At 43.4% G+C, this 15,392-nt stretch overlaps 1 protein-coding gene across 2 annotated transcripts in view; it reads right to left on the bottom strand.

Moving 5' to 3' along the window:
- Nucleotides 1–15,392, bottom strand: part of LOC122937994 (mitogen-activated protein kinase kinase kinase 2-like) — a 119,755-nt gene that overhangs the window by 16,823 nt on the left and 87,540 nt on the right. For both annotated transcript variants that reach the window (XM_044293241.1, XM_044293240.1), the window contains exons 5-9: nt 11,925–12,024; nt 7,096–7,209; nt 6,885–6,999; nt 4,738–4,856; nt 3,133–3,206 (exon numbers count right to left, since the gene is read on the bottom strand). In XM_044293241.1, coding sequence (XP_044149176.1) covers nt 3,133–3,206; nt 4,738–4,856; nt 6,885–6,999; nt 7,096–7,209; nt 11,925–12,024 — 522 coding nt within the window. The remainder of the gene's footprint in view (nt 1–3,132; nt 3,207–4,737; nt 4,857–6,884; nt 7,000–7,095; nt 7,210–11,924; nt 12,025–15,392) is intronic.

Genomic DNA, 15,392 nt, shown 5'->3' on the forward strand with positions numbered 1-15,392 from the left:
AAAAATCTGCAGGAAAATCTTCATCAAAACTTATTCACAAATTCTGGGTGAACCTACCCTAAGTGCTTCTCTGTGTTTTGATGGAGCCTTTTCCTTTGGGTCTGATGGTCATTAAACGAGCGGCAGTTGTCTCAGTTATCTGTGGAATGTCTAGCTAGGAGACACCCAGCTGGGAGCAAAGGTTTCCCCGTTTTCCCCTGACTACACACTGCACTTCCTTCTCCAAGGACTCGGCTGCCTTCTATTAAAACACATGACCTCAGGCAGTGATGTCAGTCTGTGGACACTGGGAGCACATTCTAAGCTGAAGATATCTGTACATTATTCTGGCTAACTTCTCCAAACTACAAGCGTAGCATATCATTACATACTCAGCCTGATGCACTTCGCTAGCTGTGATGTTAAAAGCATAAGCTTCTCTGCTCTCAACCACAGGCAGATCTACGCTGTGCCCTGCGCTCTGCCCTGTCACAGCACCTGCAGAGAGCAGCCCCAGAAATAAAGGTATATAAGAGAATTGTGCTGTGACCTGGATAGTTATCCATCTGTGCCATATTCAGATCAATGCAGACTAATCTCAGAGAGTAAGTTTAAAGAGGACCCGTTACCCCTCTTAACATATCTGTTTTAGTCACTACTTGCATTCCCCATGTAATAACCAATTGTGGAGCATTTATTCTTATGGCTCTATATTGTGCCGTTCCTATGTTATATCTGCTAGAAGTTATGAATGCAGCTTGCAATAAAAGGTACAGATGGGTGTTACCAGTTGTGGGTGTGTCCCTGCACAGTCTGCCACTGGCAGCCCTGATTGGACACTCAGACACACCCACTACTGGTAACATCCAACAGTACCTCTACTGCAGACTGCTGGCAACTTCTAGCAGGAATAATACAGGAATGGCACAACATAGAGCCATAAGAATAGATGCCCCAGAATTGTTCCTACATTGATAATGCAAGAAGTTACTACAACAGACATATCAGGAGAGGCGGGAGGTCCTCTTTACGAAATCTATAAAAAAAAGCTCAAGCTTTGTACAGGTCCTTCTCAAAAAATTAGCATATTGTGATAAAGTTCATTATTTTCTGTAATGTACTGATAAACATTAGACTTTCATATATTTTGGATTCATTACACACCAACTGAAGTAGTTCAAGCCTTTTATTGTTTTAATATTGATGATTTTGGCATACAGCTCATGAAAACCCAAATTTCCTATCTCGGAAAATTAGCATATTTCATCCGACCAATAAAAGAAAAGTGTTTTTAATACAAAAAAAGTCAACCTTCAAATAATTATGTTCAGTTCTGCACTCAATACTTGGTCGGGAATCCTTTTGCAGAAATGACTGCTTCAATGCGGCGTGGCATGGAGGCAATCAGCCTGTGGCACTGCTGAGGTGTTATGGAGGCCCAGGATGCTTCGATAGCGGCCTTAAGCTCATCCAGAGTGTTGGGTCTTGCGTCTCTCAACTTTCTCTTCCCAATATCCCACAGATTCTCTATGGGGTTCAGGCCAGGAGAGTTGGCAGGCCAATTGAGCACAGTAATACCATGGTCAGTAAACCATTTACCAGTGGTTTTGGCACTGTGAGCAGGTGCCAGGTTGTGCTGAAAAATGAAATCTTCATCTCCATAAAGCTTTTCAGCAGATGGAAGCATGAAGTGCTCCAAAATCTCCTGAGAGCTAGCTGCATTGACCCTGCCCTTGATAAAACAGTGGACCAACACCAGCAGCTGACATGGCACCCCAGACCATCACTGACTGTGGGTACTTGACACTGGACTTCAGGCATTTTGGCATTTCCCTCTCCCCAGTCTTCCTCCAGACCCTGGCACCTTGATTTCCGAATGACATGCAACAGTCCAGTGCTGCTTCTCTGTAGCCCAGGTCAGGCGCTTCTGCCGCTGTTTCTGGTTCAAAAGTGGCTTGACCTGGGGAATGCGGCACCTGTAGCCCATTTCCTGCACACGCCTGTACACGGTGGCTCTGGATGTTTCTACTCCAGACTCAGTCCACTGCTTCCGCAGGTCCCCCAAGGTCTGGAATCGGTCCTTCTCCACAATCTTCCTCAGGGTCCGGTCACCTCTTCTCGTTGTGCAGCGTTTTCTGACACACTTTTTCCTTCCCACAGACTTCCCACTGAGGTGCCTTGATACAGCACTCTGGGAACAGCCTATTCGTTCAGAAATTTCTTTCTGTGTCTTACCCTCTTGCTTGAGGGTGTCAATGATGGCCTTCTGGACAGCAGTCAGGTCGGCAGTCTTACCCATGATTGCGGTTTTGAGTAATGAACCAGGCTGGGAGTTTTTAAAAGCCTCAGGAATCTTTTGCAGGTGTTTAGAGTTAATTAGTTGATTCAGATGATTAGGTTAATAGCTCGTTTAGAGAACCTTTTCATGATATGCTAATTTTTTGAGATAGGAATTTTGGGTTTTCATGAGCTGTATGCCAAAATCATCAATATTAAAACAATAAAAGGCTTGAACTACTTCAGTTGGTGTGTAATGAATCTAAAATATATGAAAGTCTAATGTTTATCAGTACATTACAGAAAATAATGAACTTTATCACAATATGCTAATTTTTTGAGAAGGACCTGTATATCCGAGCAGGACAATTTTAAGTTAGCTCTTGCCCAGTTATATCATGGCCATGAAAATAGCGTGAAATATGGCTATGTAGGGTACATATTAGCCAACAACCGCACAAAGGGGATTAGACGAGCATGAAGCCCTCAATGAACCTCTCTTGGAGAGTTCACAGGGGAATTTAGTATGAAACCGTGATTAAATGAAGTCTTGCCCCTTGGGGGTGTTCTCAGCACTTGACTAGATTTATTTCCGTCAATGAAATAAATAAAAAAATTTCATTAAGAAATCATGGCCCTGTTTCACCACTGGTTGTAGACTGGGTGGGGTACTTTCCAAGCAAATTCTCTTTTAAGATTTTTTTGCCATGGGCAGTCATAGTCTGACTCATTGAAGTGCACATTTGGTCTCCTCGTAGGTGGAACCTACAACTAAGATGTGTAGATAGAAAATGCATTTGTTACTAAATACCATCCTCAACACTGGTGCAGTCCTTGAAGGTGTCAGATAATACACAGTTTAAAAGACCTTCATACCTGTCCAACGACTGATCTAGTGACTGGCAGCTACTAGACAGGGAGCCGGTTGGGCTAATGAAGGGATCCACAACCTGAATTAGGGGAAAACAATGCAAAACAGACATTATGAGTCATAAACCCCAAAAATATGGACATCGATGCATCTCTAAATAAAAAAATGAAAGGCTGTCCACCTTTTAATACCATGGCATTGGGTTAATTTCTTAATTTATTTTTTATAGCTCCTTAGTTTTTGTGATATAGAATCCTCTGCACAAAGGTCGTCACGTTGAGAGTGTAGTCCTATCTGTGGCCACCGCTGCTGTACAGTAATGCACTCGTATAGATCATATAAGTGTATTACTGTACAGCAGCGGCGGCACGAAGCACACGGCGTCATACCAACCAACCAATAATGCCGTGCGCTCCTGCACTCAGCAAGAATCCAGGCCCATATCTCCACGGACCCTGTTCCATGGAGTGTTGGCAGTACTACTCAGGTAGTCCTGCAGTTATTAGTGCTTGAGGGATAAAGTCTCCCGTTAAATGAATGGTTACATTATACTGAATCTTCCCCACTAAACTATATATCAATCTGTTCAGCTCCTCCTGCTCTGTACCATGGTGGCCACAGATAGGACTACACTCTCAACATGACGACTTTGTGCACAGGATTCCACGGACGTGTGCATGAGGCTTTACTCTGGACTGCTAATTAATGTGTATAGTCCCCTGTCCCCTGCTTTGCCTACGCAGAACGCCGACAGGACACAGGAGCTGTGCACACATTAGAGAGGTCCTCCTGAGTGTGAGCAGCAAAGCAATGATTGATAGCCCTCTCTGTATCAATGTGCATATAGCTATTACTAATTGAGACCACCTACTGGACTCCTAAGCATAGAAAGAGAATAACCAGCTGTAGATGTTATACTGGAACCATACACCAATCATTAAACTATATGAATCTGATCAGTTTCTCCTGTTCTGTAACTTGCTCTGCATTTTTCAATATTCCCTTTAAATCTTGAAATCCTGACAACCTCTGGCTGCAGACAGAAAGGAGATTATAATTTATGCCTCCCGACCTCCCATAGACATAAACACTCCCTTTGGCCACACGTTACTATGTTCTCAATAGGGAGATGGAGATAAGCATCTTGGCAATCATTTTGGCAGCTGCTATTGCCCTTGAGAAGAGAGGATGGGGCATGCTCAAATTCAACATGCGCAGTCTGTATTTTCTCCGACATCTGCCAAACGAATGTCAGCAGAACTTTTACTGTAATAAACATTAGACAATTATCTGGTCCCACTGAGATGGGTGGGTTCAGCAGACCTTGATGTGTATGTCCATGTTAAAACCCAAACACAATCCAAGTCCTAAATCCTAAACCAAGAACTGTATGACCGTAGTAATACTGACTATTGAACCTATACAACCACATTGATCTGCTCAGGCGGCCACCTATCGATACATGCTGGCAGTACTATATTACTGTACACTTCCCACTAGGACAGGTACACCCCATGTAGCATCCTAGTTTTGCATATGTAAATGTAGAAAATCTGATTTCTAATCATCCCAGGATGCTTGATGTCATACAGTAGAACACGGTGCATTACCTCAGGTATGAATTCTCCTTCACTGTTGATACTCGTTATAGATTTCTGGCGAGCAATTTGCTGCTGTTCATCTGGGACACTTCCTGGAGGGGGAGAACTGCGTCCAGTGTGTAAGGACCCTGAGACATGAAGTAATCAAACAGTCATTTCTAAGTTTGCCCCCCCTTCCCCCCTTTAAAGGGTACCTGCTGCCAGGACAGACCCCTAAGGATGCATTCACACGACTATGTATTTTGCGGTCCGCAAACCACGGATCTGCTAAAAATATGGATGACGTCCGTGTTGCATCTGTTTTTTTGAGGATCCATTATAAAAATGTCTATCCTTGTCCGCGAAATGGACATGTTCTATCTTTTTCGTAGGGCTACGGAACGGACATACAGATGCGGACAGTGCACGGTGTGCTGTCCGCATTTTTTGCGGATCCATTGAAATGAACAGGTCCGCGTCCTAAACTGCGGTCATGTGAATGCACCCTTATAATAAAGGAAATAATTAGCGCATCATTCAGTTTAATTAGGGTCATGTGCATAAAGAATGGAAACTCGCTAGGATTTTGACAAATACTATAAAAAAAAAAAAACTATGACTATTCATCTATTTAGGAATAGTTTTTTACAATGTAGACCATCTGGAGTGGGACGCGTTGTATTGTGGAGGCTGCTTTACTTTTTGAAATTTGTCAAGAATGGCTGCACAACATAAAAGTAAGACAAATTATACAAACGTTGGCTTTGATGATGGAGCACGCATCACTTTACGTTATATTACTTGATAACACAAAGAAGTGAGGAAGGCTGTTCAAAAAGATTCATTTGGGGACTTGCTGAAGTAATGAGGCACCCAGCTACCATTTTCAGTCGCTCAGGGTGTGACTGTCGCGTGAAGCGCCAAAAGAAGTTGGGGGTCTTTCACAGCCACGTTTTACATGTATTCTGGCTCATAAGAGAACACAGCATTTGGCTATAGATACAAAACAATAAAGACCTTTAGGCTAGGGATACAAGGCAACGTGAATCGTGCGAGTGACAGCAAGTTTCGGACAACGGTTGAACATTTGTGTGACTTGTTTGTTACTTGCTGGCACACAACTACCATATTCTAGATTTGTGATTTGGCTTTAAAAAAAAAAAAAAAAAAAAAAAAAAATTAATTGCAAAGCAGTCGTAAGCTATATACGCAAAATCTACTTATGACAAGAAAAATCCCAAAATTTAGGATCATATTGGGGTGTCTATCATTCCCCTCACGCCACTTTTCTGGCATAAAAAAGTTGCAAACCATGTGTTTGTAACTTTTTAAAGTCCCACTGTGAAAAAAAGGTGTCGCAAGTGCAGTTTCTACGCCACCCTCGTCACTTTCCAAAAAGGGGGTGTGATGAGGGAGAAGCGGGGCCAGCACAATGATCCTTATTTACACCAGTTTTCTGGAATAAGTGAAGACTGAAATCTACAGCCGCTTGGAGTTGTCATACATTTTTAGTTTATTCAATGTAAATTGATTAACGGTTTTAGATAAATGATGGAAAACAATTATAACATTTAGGGCACATCTGTGGCATATCCGCCATATGTGAATGTACCCTTAGACTATAAGCATACAACTGGAGATGTTTGGATACCTACCAGTTTTAACTGGATTTTCTTAAAGGCCCCTTTGGGATCAATTTTTTATGATTGCTTTTTACTCATTTTGGGCTTAAAGTCATTTTTTCAATTGGTCTTTATTAAAAATATTCATCCGTTCTGTCAGAAATGGTTAACTGTTTGCCTAGCTGGGTGACTGGCACCTTCACTTTGTGCTGGTCATCTAATAAACAATCTCTAAATTACTAAGAGGTGGTAAACACTTATTTAACCCTCATTCTTATCAACAAGATAAGAACCAGCTATAATGACCAGAGATAAGGAGCTGTCAGCTGAGCAGAACAAGCTACTAGAGAATCTCAAGGCTGAACAGAAAAACATTTTTTTTTAATAAAGATCAATTATACCATGCAATAATTACAAAAAAAAAAGATTGCCACCAAAATGTGTCGATAGCCATGTCAAATAAATGACACAGATGTTAATAGATTATAGATTAGTAACACAGATATATATATATATTAGATAGATCTAGTGTTTCAGTCATTAATATGTTAATACCTGTAGAACACTTCCTTGTCTTTCCGGCATCTTTATACAGAGACCCCAGAATGTCTCCCATAGACCTTGATATCTTCATGTCATGGTGATGCTTTGGTCCAACTGGTTGTAGATACTGTGAGTTCCAGAAAGAGAGAGAGAGACATTTTCACTGGGACATCAGCTCCTAGAAGTCTTCTGTAATGGTGACTATACTGGAAACTTTACTCACTAGGCTTTTGAATGGTGCTTTCGCCAATATCTTCAAGCTCTTGTGAGATGGATTCATGTCCATGTGTTCTATAGCTTTATCCAAGTCATCCTGATACTTCAGTGGTATAATGAGCTACAATCAGAAGAGAAAATATTATTACTACTGATTACTCTCAGACAACTAACATCTTGTGTCAGTCAGTCAGTCATTCTCAATCCCAATTCAATGTTTGGAGTCCTTGGTGTAAAATACATTACCAGCAGAGGGCGCCATGATGATACAAAACAACTCAAATTCAAGCTCATGTTATAAGACAGTTAGTTCCATGTGGACAAAATAAAAAACAGCAACTAATAATGGTTTTATTTATATGTCACTACTACTTTTTTTTACGCTTTCATAATAATGCAGTATGGCTATAGCACATTAGGTCCTAATGGGGTCAATCCTCCCATAATTGCCGATAACGCTGGGACTGCACACTGGTAGAGGAGAGGCTACCATACAGGACATGCACGCTTCTGCCATATCTTCTATGACATTTACCATAAGACCTGTCACCTCCTTCACACATGCCACGTTAGGGACTTTTCCAACATTCCCAACTACCCAGTCATAACTGAAGACGTAGTGGTGCTGAGTGGATCTGAGTATTTGTATAACCTACATTTCGGGTCATGTTATTATTACAGGGCAATGAATAAATAGTTATTAGCACCTGGAAAAACAAGCAAGAATCCAGACCGGTAAAAAATGGCCTTAGTTTACAACCTCCAGTGAAGCTGGCGCTCCTTTATCAGTAGTGACTGGTTAATGACTGATGGGAACTAAATAAAAGATCATCAGCATCTGATCGGCAGGGGTCAGACACCCGGGATCCCTGCCAATCAGCTGTTTGAGAAGGCAGAGGTGCTGGCAGTAGCGCCGCGGCCTTCTTGCTGTTTACCGCAGGTCCAGTGATGTCACGACTAGTATCAATGGCCTGGGCGGGGCTAAGCTCTGTTCCGCTGCCTTCTCAAACACGCTGCTCGGCAGGGGTCCCAGGTGTCGGACGCCCGTTGATCAGATGCTGATGACCTATCCAGAGGATAGATCATCAGTTAAAAAAAAACTGGAGAACCCCTTTAAGCTTCCTTTACATGGACAACAGCAAAAGAAAAACTGGAGACAGCTGTGCAGAGAGGGTAGAGGGCTCCACTGAAGACTAACACTAGAAAGAAAATATTTCTTGAAGTTGACAGGATAGGTGATAAATGTATGATCGCTGGGGGCCCGACCACTGGGGCCCCCGACTGTTCACAAGAACGGAGTTCCAGTGCCTTAATTTGAGTGGAATAATTTTCACACATGCACACTACCTAACCAATGTTTAGGAGACTGACAGATAGCTGAGGGCATCAAAAAAACCTAATTGCACTGGACACCTTTAACATGGAAAAAAAAGTTTGATAGTATTACAAAGAAGGAGGCAGGACAGGAGCTGTGGGTTGACGCAAGGCTAATTAGAGCCATTATGGTAAGTAACACTGTTTCCCAGATGTGGCTGTTTTTACAGCAGCATGACCACTGTGTCCCTGCTGCTATCTATCTGCCCGTGTTCTGGCTGAACTGACTACTCCTGACAGATCATTATCCTGCAAACTCTAGGAGGCTATGTTCACAGACACAAGTGGGCTGCAGAGAGCCCCCCTCCAATCACCACCTGGACCTACTTATATTAATGCACATCTAGGGGAATACAACAAACTTGCGTGACTTGAATTGCACAACAGATGATTCAGGTGATACATATCCTTGCAGACTGCTTATTATATTACAGGTGAAAAATTAGAATATCGTGCAAAGTTCATTTATTTCAGTAATGCAACTTAAAAGGTGAAACTAACATATGAGACTCATTACAGGCAAAGCGAGATATTTCAAGCCTTTGTTATAATTTTGATGATTTGGGCTTATAGCTTATGACAGTGTTTCCCAACCAGTGTGCCTCCAGCTGTTGCAAAACTACAACTCCCAGCATGCCCGGACAGCCTTTGTCTGTGCGGGCATGCTGGGAGTTGTAGTTTTGCAACAGCTGGAGGCACACTGGTTGGGAAACACTGGCTTATGAGACCCCAAAGTCACAATCTCAGGTCCCCTTTGCTCAGGGGATATGGACTAATTAGCGGACTAGTGTGACACTTTGAGCCTAGAATATTGAACCTTTTCACAATATTCTAATTTATTTAAGTTGCATTACTGAAATAAATAAACTTTTGCACAATATTCTAATTTTTCAAATTCCACCTGTATATAGTCATCAGCTTGTTGCTGTTTTTCGGAACCACTGAGATTTTTCTTTACTTAGTCCTTCCTTCAAATAGTCCAGTGGAGGGAAGGAAAATCTTGATCAGCTGCGAACAGTGTGTGAATATTATGGGCTCCTCCATATGCTTACACAACAGAGCACAGCACTGAACCATCAGCAGAATATCAGCTGCTCTATATTCTGCCTGTGGAGGAGCAGAAATCCCATTTCCCATAGCAACTGGTCACAAAAAAAATTGTCGCAATGGGGAATCTACGCTTGAAGTGCATCTCTACCTGTTATCATGTCATGCTTGGGTTCAACATTCAGAGCCGATTCATTTCTTAATATATCCATATAGCAGATAAGCTTCACTTTCTGATGCTGATCTCCTGCATAGTCTGAATAACCAAAATCTGGCTGTCTGCAGTTGGAGAGAGCTTAGGAGCTGACTGCATACATATATACATGCAGCAAACTGCATGCAGTCAGCTCTGTATCACTAGGCAAACCTCATGACCACTACGGAGCCCAGAAGAAGGGGAATCTGGTCCCGAAATACTTTCCTTCTGAATAATCAACCATGTTTTCCTGCTGCCACCACTAGGGGGAGCTCAGTCCAAAGATGTTTTTAACAGCTGCCGTTGCATTCATTGGTAACTGTATGAATGCTTATACACTGAGCTCCCCCAAATGGTGCCGACCAGATTTCTAATACATTGGCCCAGATTTACTAACACTACACCAGACCTGCACCAGATCACAGGCGCTCAGACTGGAAGATAAGGATACGTTTTTCTAGCTCTATACCAACTACCGGTTGGCTTACTTTCAGGCAGGATTTTAGCACAAAATGATGCATAAGAGGTCATGCCCCTTTCCCATTCAGCTCCTCCCCTTCCCACTAAGCTCCACCTGCTTCTCAAGCAAGCAGGGAAAAAAGTTTAAATCCTAGGTGCACCAAACTGTGGAAATTTGTTCTGCTTTTCAGATACATTTTACGTGCAGACACATTAGTAAGGCCCTTTCACACAGGGGCGAGAATTCCGCGCCCGCACTGAATCCGGACCCATTCACTTCAATGGGGCTGTGCAGATAAGCAGTGATTTTTACGCATCACTTGTGCGTTGCATGCAAATCACAGCATGCTCTATATTCTGCGTTTTTCACACAACGCAGGCCCCATATAAATGAATGGGGCTGCGTGAAAATCACAAGCATCTGCAAGCAAGTGCGGATGCGGTGCAATTTTCACGCATGGTTGCTAGGGAGATGATAGGGATGAGCAACCCCGGACCCCGTTAAAGTCTATTCACTGAATTATTTTCCCGCGGCCGGCATCGTCTTCTTTCTGGACCTGCAAAAGGACCTTTGATGACATAATCGGCGCTCACCACGTGGTGACATCAGGGCAGGTCCTTCTGAATGAAGATAGAAGATCCTTCTATCTTCATTCAGCAGGACCTGTGCTGACCTCACCGCGTGGTGAGCGCGATTACGTCAAAGGTCCTTTTGCAGGTCCTGAAAGAAGAAAGAAAGAAAGTTTTTCATTATTTTTTAACCCTCAATTGACACAATACTTGTATTCTGTATTAAAGAATGCTATTATTTTCCATTATAACCATGTTTTAATGGAAAATAATAAAATCTACAGAACACCAAATCCAAACCCGAACTTCAGTGAAGAAGTCCGGGTTCGGGTCTGGGTACCACATTCAGTTTTTTCTCATGTGCGTGCAAAACGCATTGCACTCGCGCGGAAAAAAAATTAACATCGGAACGCAATCGCAGACAAAACTGACTGCAATTGTGTGCCTACTCGCGTGTGTTTCCTGCAATGCACCCTGAATACATCCAGCCCTCACCCGCGACGCCCGTGTGAAGGGGGCCTAAATCTGGGCTATTGTGTGAAAGAAAACATCTCACAATGTATTATTTATAGAATAGGTGCTTTATTAATAAAGTAACTGTATTTCTGAAATTTCTGACTTTTTTTTATAATTTAAAACTTCCTCCACTTAATAAACTTGGCAGAAATATCACTGGGGAGGACTACAAAATTTTGTTATGGAGCTTTTTAAAGGCTGCGTACACCCCTGCACTATGTCTATGTAAAGGTATCAGGAAAATGAATCTCTGACTGCCGTAAAGATATATAAAAAAACTAGTTACGGCAGAATGTTGGACCTATTAGATAAAAAAAAGCGGTGTTAGTTTAAATCAGCATAGTGCAGTGATGGCTAACCTCCGGCGCACCAGCTGTGGTATAACTACGACTCCCAGCGTGCTCCATTCATTTATTTATATGGAGTACTGAGAACAGCCAAGCAAGTGTACATCTTGGGAGTCGTAGTTTTATCACAGCTGGAGTGCCGGAGGTTAGCCATCACAGGCATAGTGCATCAGCTGCTGCAGAACCATTACTAGTCCCTCGCTCGAGGTGACACAACCTCATGACAGTATGATAGTGCCGCAGCATTAACACAGGCCAGAGCATTAAGTCACCACATTAAAAACTGTTCTGGGATGCAGGAATCCGTGAAAGCAAAGCACACATTACCTCATTGTTTGCATAGTGCAAGTCCAATGATTGCCCAAACACATCTGTAACTTTCTGCAGCACATCCTTCAGTTTTACAGGTCTTCTGAACTCAATGATCCTGTAATAAGGAACGGATAAATACATTTAAAAGGGGTTCTGCAGGTTTTTTTTAAACTAAGATCTATTCTCTGGATAGATTATCAGCATCTGATCGGCGGGGGTCTGATACCCGGGAACCCTGTCGATCAGCTCTTTGAGAAGGCAGCGGCACTGGCAGTAGCGCCGCAGCCTTCTCGCTGTTTTCCGCAGGCCCAGTGATGTCACGACTGGTATCACTGGCCTGGGTGCGGCTAAGCTCCATTCAAGTGAACCGTGCTTAGCCCCACCCAGGCCATTGATATTAGTTGTGACGTCAGTGGGCCTGCGGTAAACAGCGAGAAGGCCGCATCGCTACTGCCAGCGTCGCTGCCTTCTCAAACAGCTGATCGAAAGGGGTCCTGAGGGTCGGACCCCTGCCGATCAGATGCTGATGATCTATCCAGAGGGTGGATCATCATTTAAGGTAAAAAAAAAAGGACACTTTTTACACAATTTTTGCAAAACTTAACTTTATAACATAGTAAACGGATAAAACCAATCTGTAGAAGGATATCTGCAAGTATATACAAAAATACAATCTGGATTAAGTTTCGGTATCACCAGCAAGTGGTTAGCACTGTTGACGTCGAGCAATGAGATTCTGTGTTCAAATCCAACCAAGAAAACATCTGCTTGCAGTTTATAATATGTTCTCTTTTGTGTGATCTCTATCCCTTACGCCACACACTCCACACACATGCTAACAGATAAAAGGGTCTGTACGATCTAGGAGGTGACAACCCCAATGGTTGCACAGCTGCCCCAAATCCTGGTTGGTTCCATTCTCTGCAGAACCAGGAAAGTGAGTTGGTCACTTGACCACTGCAGCCAATCACAGGCCTCAGTGATCAGATCTGCTTGAACAGCACATCACAGCAGTGACGTGCCAATGATTGGCCACAGTGCTCATGGGACCAAACCACTTTGTGGACCTGCGAGGACTGGAAGCAGTTGGGCAGCACTGGTACAGCGGGACCATTTTTTTCTTTTTACGAGGCACAGGTTGGGACTATTGAGGCTGTTGGCTCCGAGGTTGGACAAACCCTTTAATACTCTTCTAATAAAATTGGCACTGCTATGAGCCTGAAATAGGAAAACTATGGTAGATTGTGAGCCCCAGTGTTAAGAAGGACTGATGTCGGTGACTAAACTTGACAAAGTACTGGCGTTTATATGGAAAACAAGGTACAAGGTTTAAATGTCCTTTAACATGACCCGAGGATTAGACAAATCAGGAACAAACACTCCTACAAACAGTCGTTCCTGATAATTGGCCAATATAAATGTGCTGGTGCACACAAAAAAACATCGACCCGTCGGGCGACTCAATCGCTTATTCAGTGCATAAAATAATTATCAGAAGTAGCACATCGCCCTGTGCACAGGGATACGCTGACATCTAATAAATCTGTATGGGGATGACCATTCGTACCGAGAATATGATTCATGCATACAAATGCAGATAAACAAGCAGGAAATACTCAGGAAGGCCTGTTCCTGGTCATGCAAATGAGCCCTAAGTGGTGTTGAGCAAACTTGTGGTTTCAAGTTCGGGTTATCTAAGAATTCCGTTATGATCCGTATTAGCGAAATCCATAACGGAATTCTTAGATAATCCGAACTTGAAACCATATGTTCGCTCAACACTAGCCCTATGTCATTTTGAGATATAGAACCAAAGCTTATCACTAGTACATCTAAAAGTAGTCTGGTAGGTGTCAGATGGCATGAGGGAAACTACTATGGAGAGGTGTACTGTACCTTGAAGCTTCTGTATAGGGTGAAGGGACCTTTTTGAACTTCTCAGGCTTAACATGTCCCTTAAGTTTCCTACTATTTTCTATGAGCCATATGTCCCCCAAAGTGTGTCATTTTGGCAGATGCTTTGTTCATCAATTTTCGATGCTTATTTATCGCCTATCCCTTCCTTTTTTTAGTGTAGACAATCATGTACAGTCTTGTTATTGCTTATACTAATAAAAGTATAAGCAGCATATACAGTGGGAGAGATTTATCAAACTGGTGTAAAGTAGAACTGGCTTAGTTGCCCACAGCAACCAATCAGATTCCACCTTTCATTTTCCAAAGGAGCTGTGAAAAATGAAAGTTGTCATCTGATTGGTTGCTATGGGCAACTAAGCCAGTTCTACTTTACACCAGTTTAATGACTGGCTATGAGAACTTTTCTGTTCTCATAGCCAGATGAGGGATGTTTTTAGGGATGTCCCGATATTGATACCAGTATCGGGACCGATACCGGACATATGCACGAGTACTTGTACTCGTGCAAATGTCCCCGATACCACTGCCGATACCTCTGTGCCGCTTCTAAATGTGTCCGTCCGCGGCCTGCCCCTGCATCTCGCACTGTCGTACAGCAAAAACAGCTTCTTCTTGCTCCCAGTCTCCGCCCCTCGCCCTGATTACCAGCGGCCTCCGCTGTCCCCGGCTCCTCCCATGTTTAAGACTCCGCCCACAGCCATCCAACGTGACCAGTTCTGCATGTGGTGTTAGGAGGTTGTCTGGAAAGAGACTTTTCCCGCTGCTGCACTGACTCACACTTTCCGCAGCGGCCGCCACCGTCCCCGGCTCCTCCCCCCATGTTCCCGATGACTCCACCCACAGACATCTGATCTCCGAACTGGAGCACAGGAGCAAGCCAGCTGCGGGAAAAGCCTCTCCAGAGTCCAGACACCCTCCGGCCTCCTCAAACAGAGTTCGCCTGCTAGTAGTTTTAAAAGTTATAGGAAATGACCCTAGTAAGTGCATAAAGCTTAGTTAGAAGATTATAACCAGCCCAAGTGGTCACAGACAGAAAGAAATAAAGGTGTTGTGTCTGTCTTCTATGGCCCTGGTCCTTCCCTTCCTGCCTGCAAGCTGCACATTGATCTCTAAAAGCAGGCATTAGGGCAAGAAGAAATATACATTACTGTATGATGGCCACAAGACTATTATACTGAGGAGGGAGGGGCTCCAAAAATTGTTGCCCTGACTCCTTACAGTATGTCTCCTTGTGGCCCCCATACAGTCTCCTTTTGGCTGCCCCCATACAGTATAACGTCTCCTTGTGGCTGCCCCCATACAGTATAACGTCTCCTTGTGGCTGCCCCCATACAGTATAGCGTCTCCTTGTGGCTGCCCCCATACAGTATAGCGTCTCCTTGTGGCTGCCCCCATACAGTACAGTATAGCGTCTCCTTGTGGCTGCCCCCATACAGTAAAACATCTCCTTGTGGCTGCCCCCATACAGTAAAACGTCTCCTTGTGGCTGCCCCCATACAGTAAAACATCTCCTTGTGGCTGCCCCCATACAGTAAAACGTCTCCTTGTGGCTGCCCCCATACAGTA

Source organism: Bufo gargarizans, chromosome 5 (genome assembly GCF_014858855.1).
Source record: "Bufo gargarizans isolate SCDJY-AF-19 chromosome 5, ASM1485885v1, whole genome shotgun sequence".
Taxonomy (NCBI): Eukaryota; Metazoa; Chordata; class Amphibia; order Anura; family Bufonidae; genus Bufo; species Bufo gargarizans.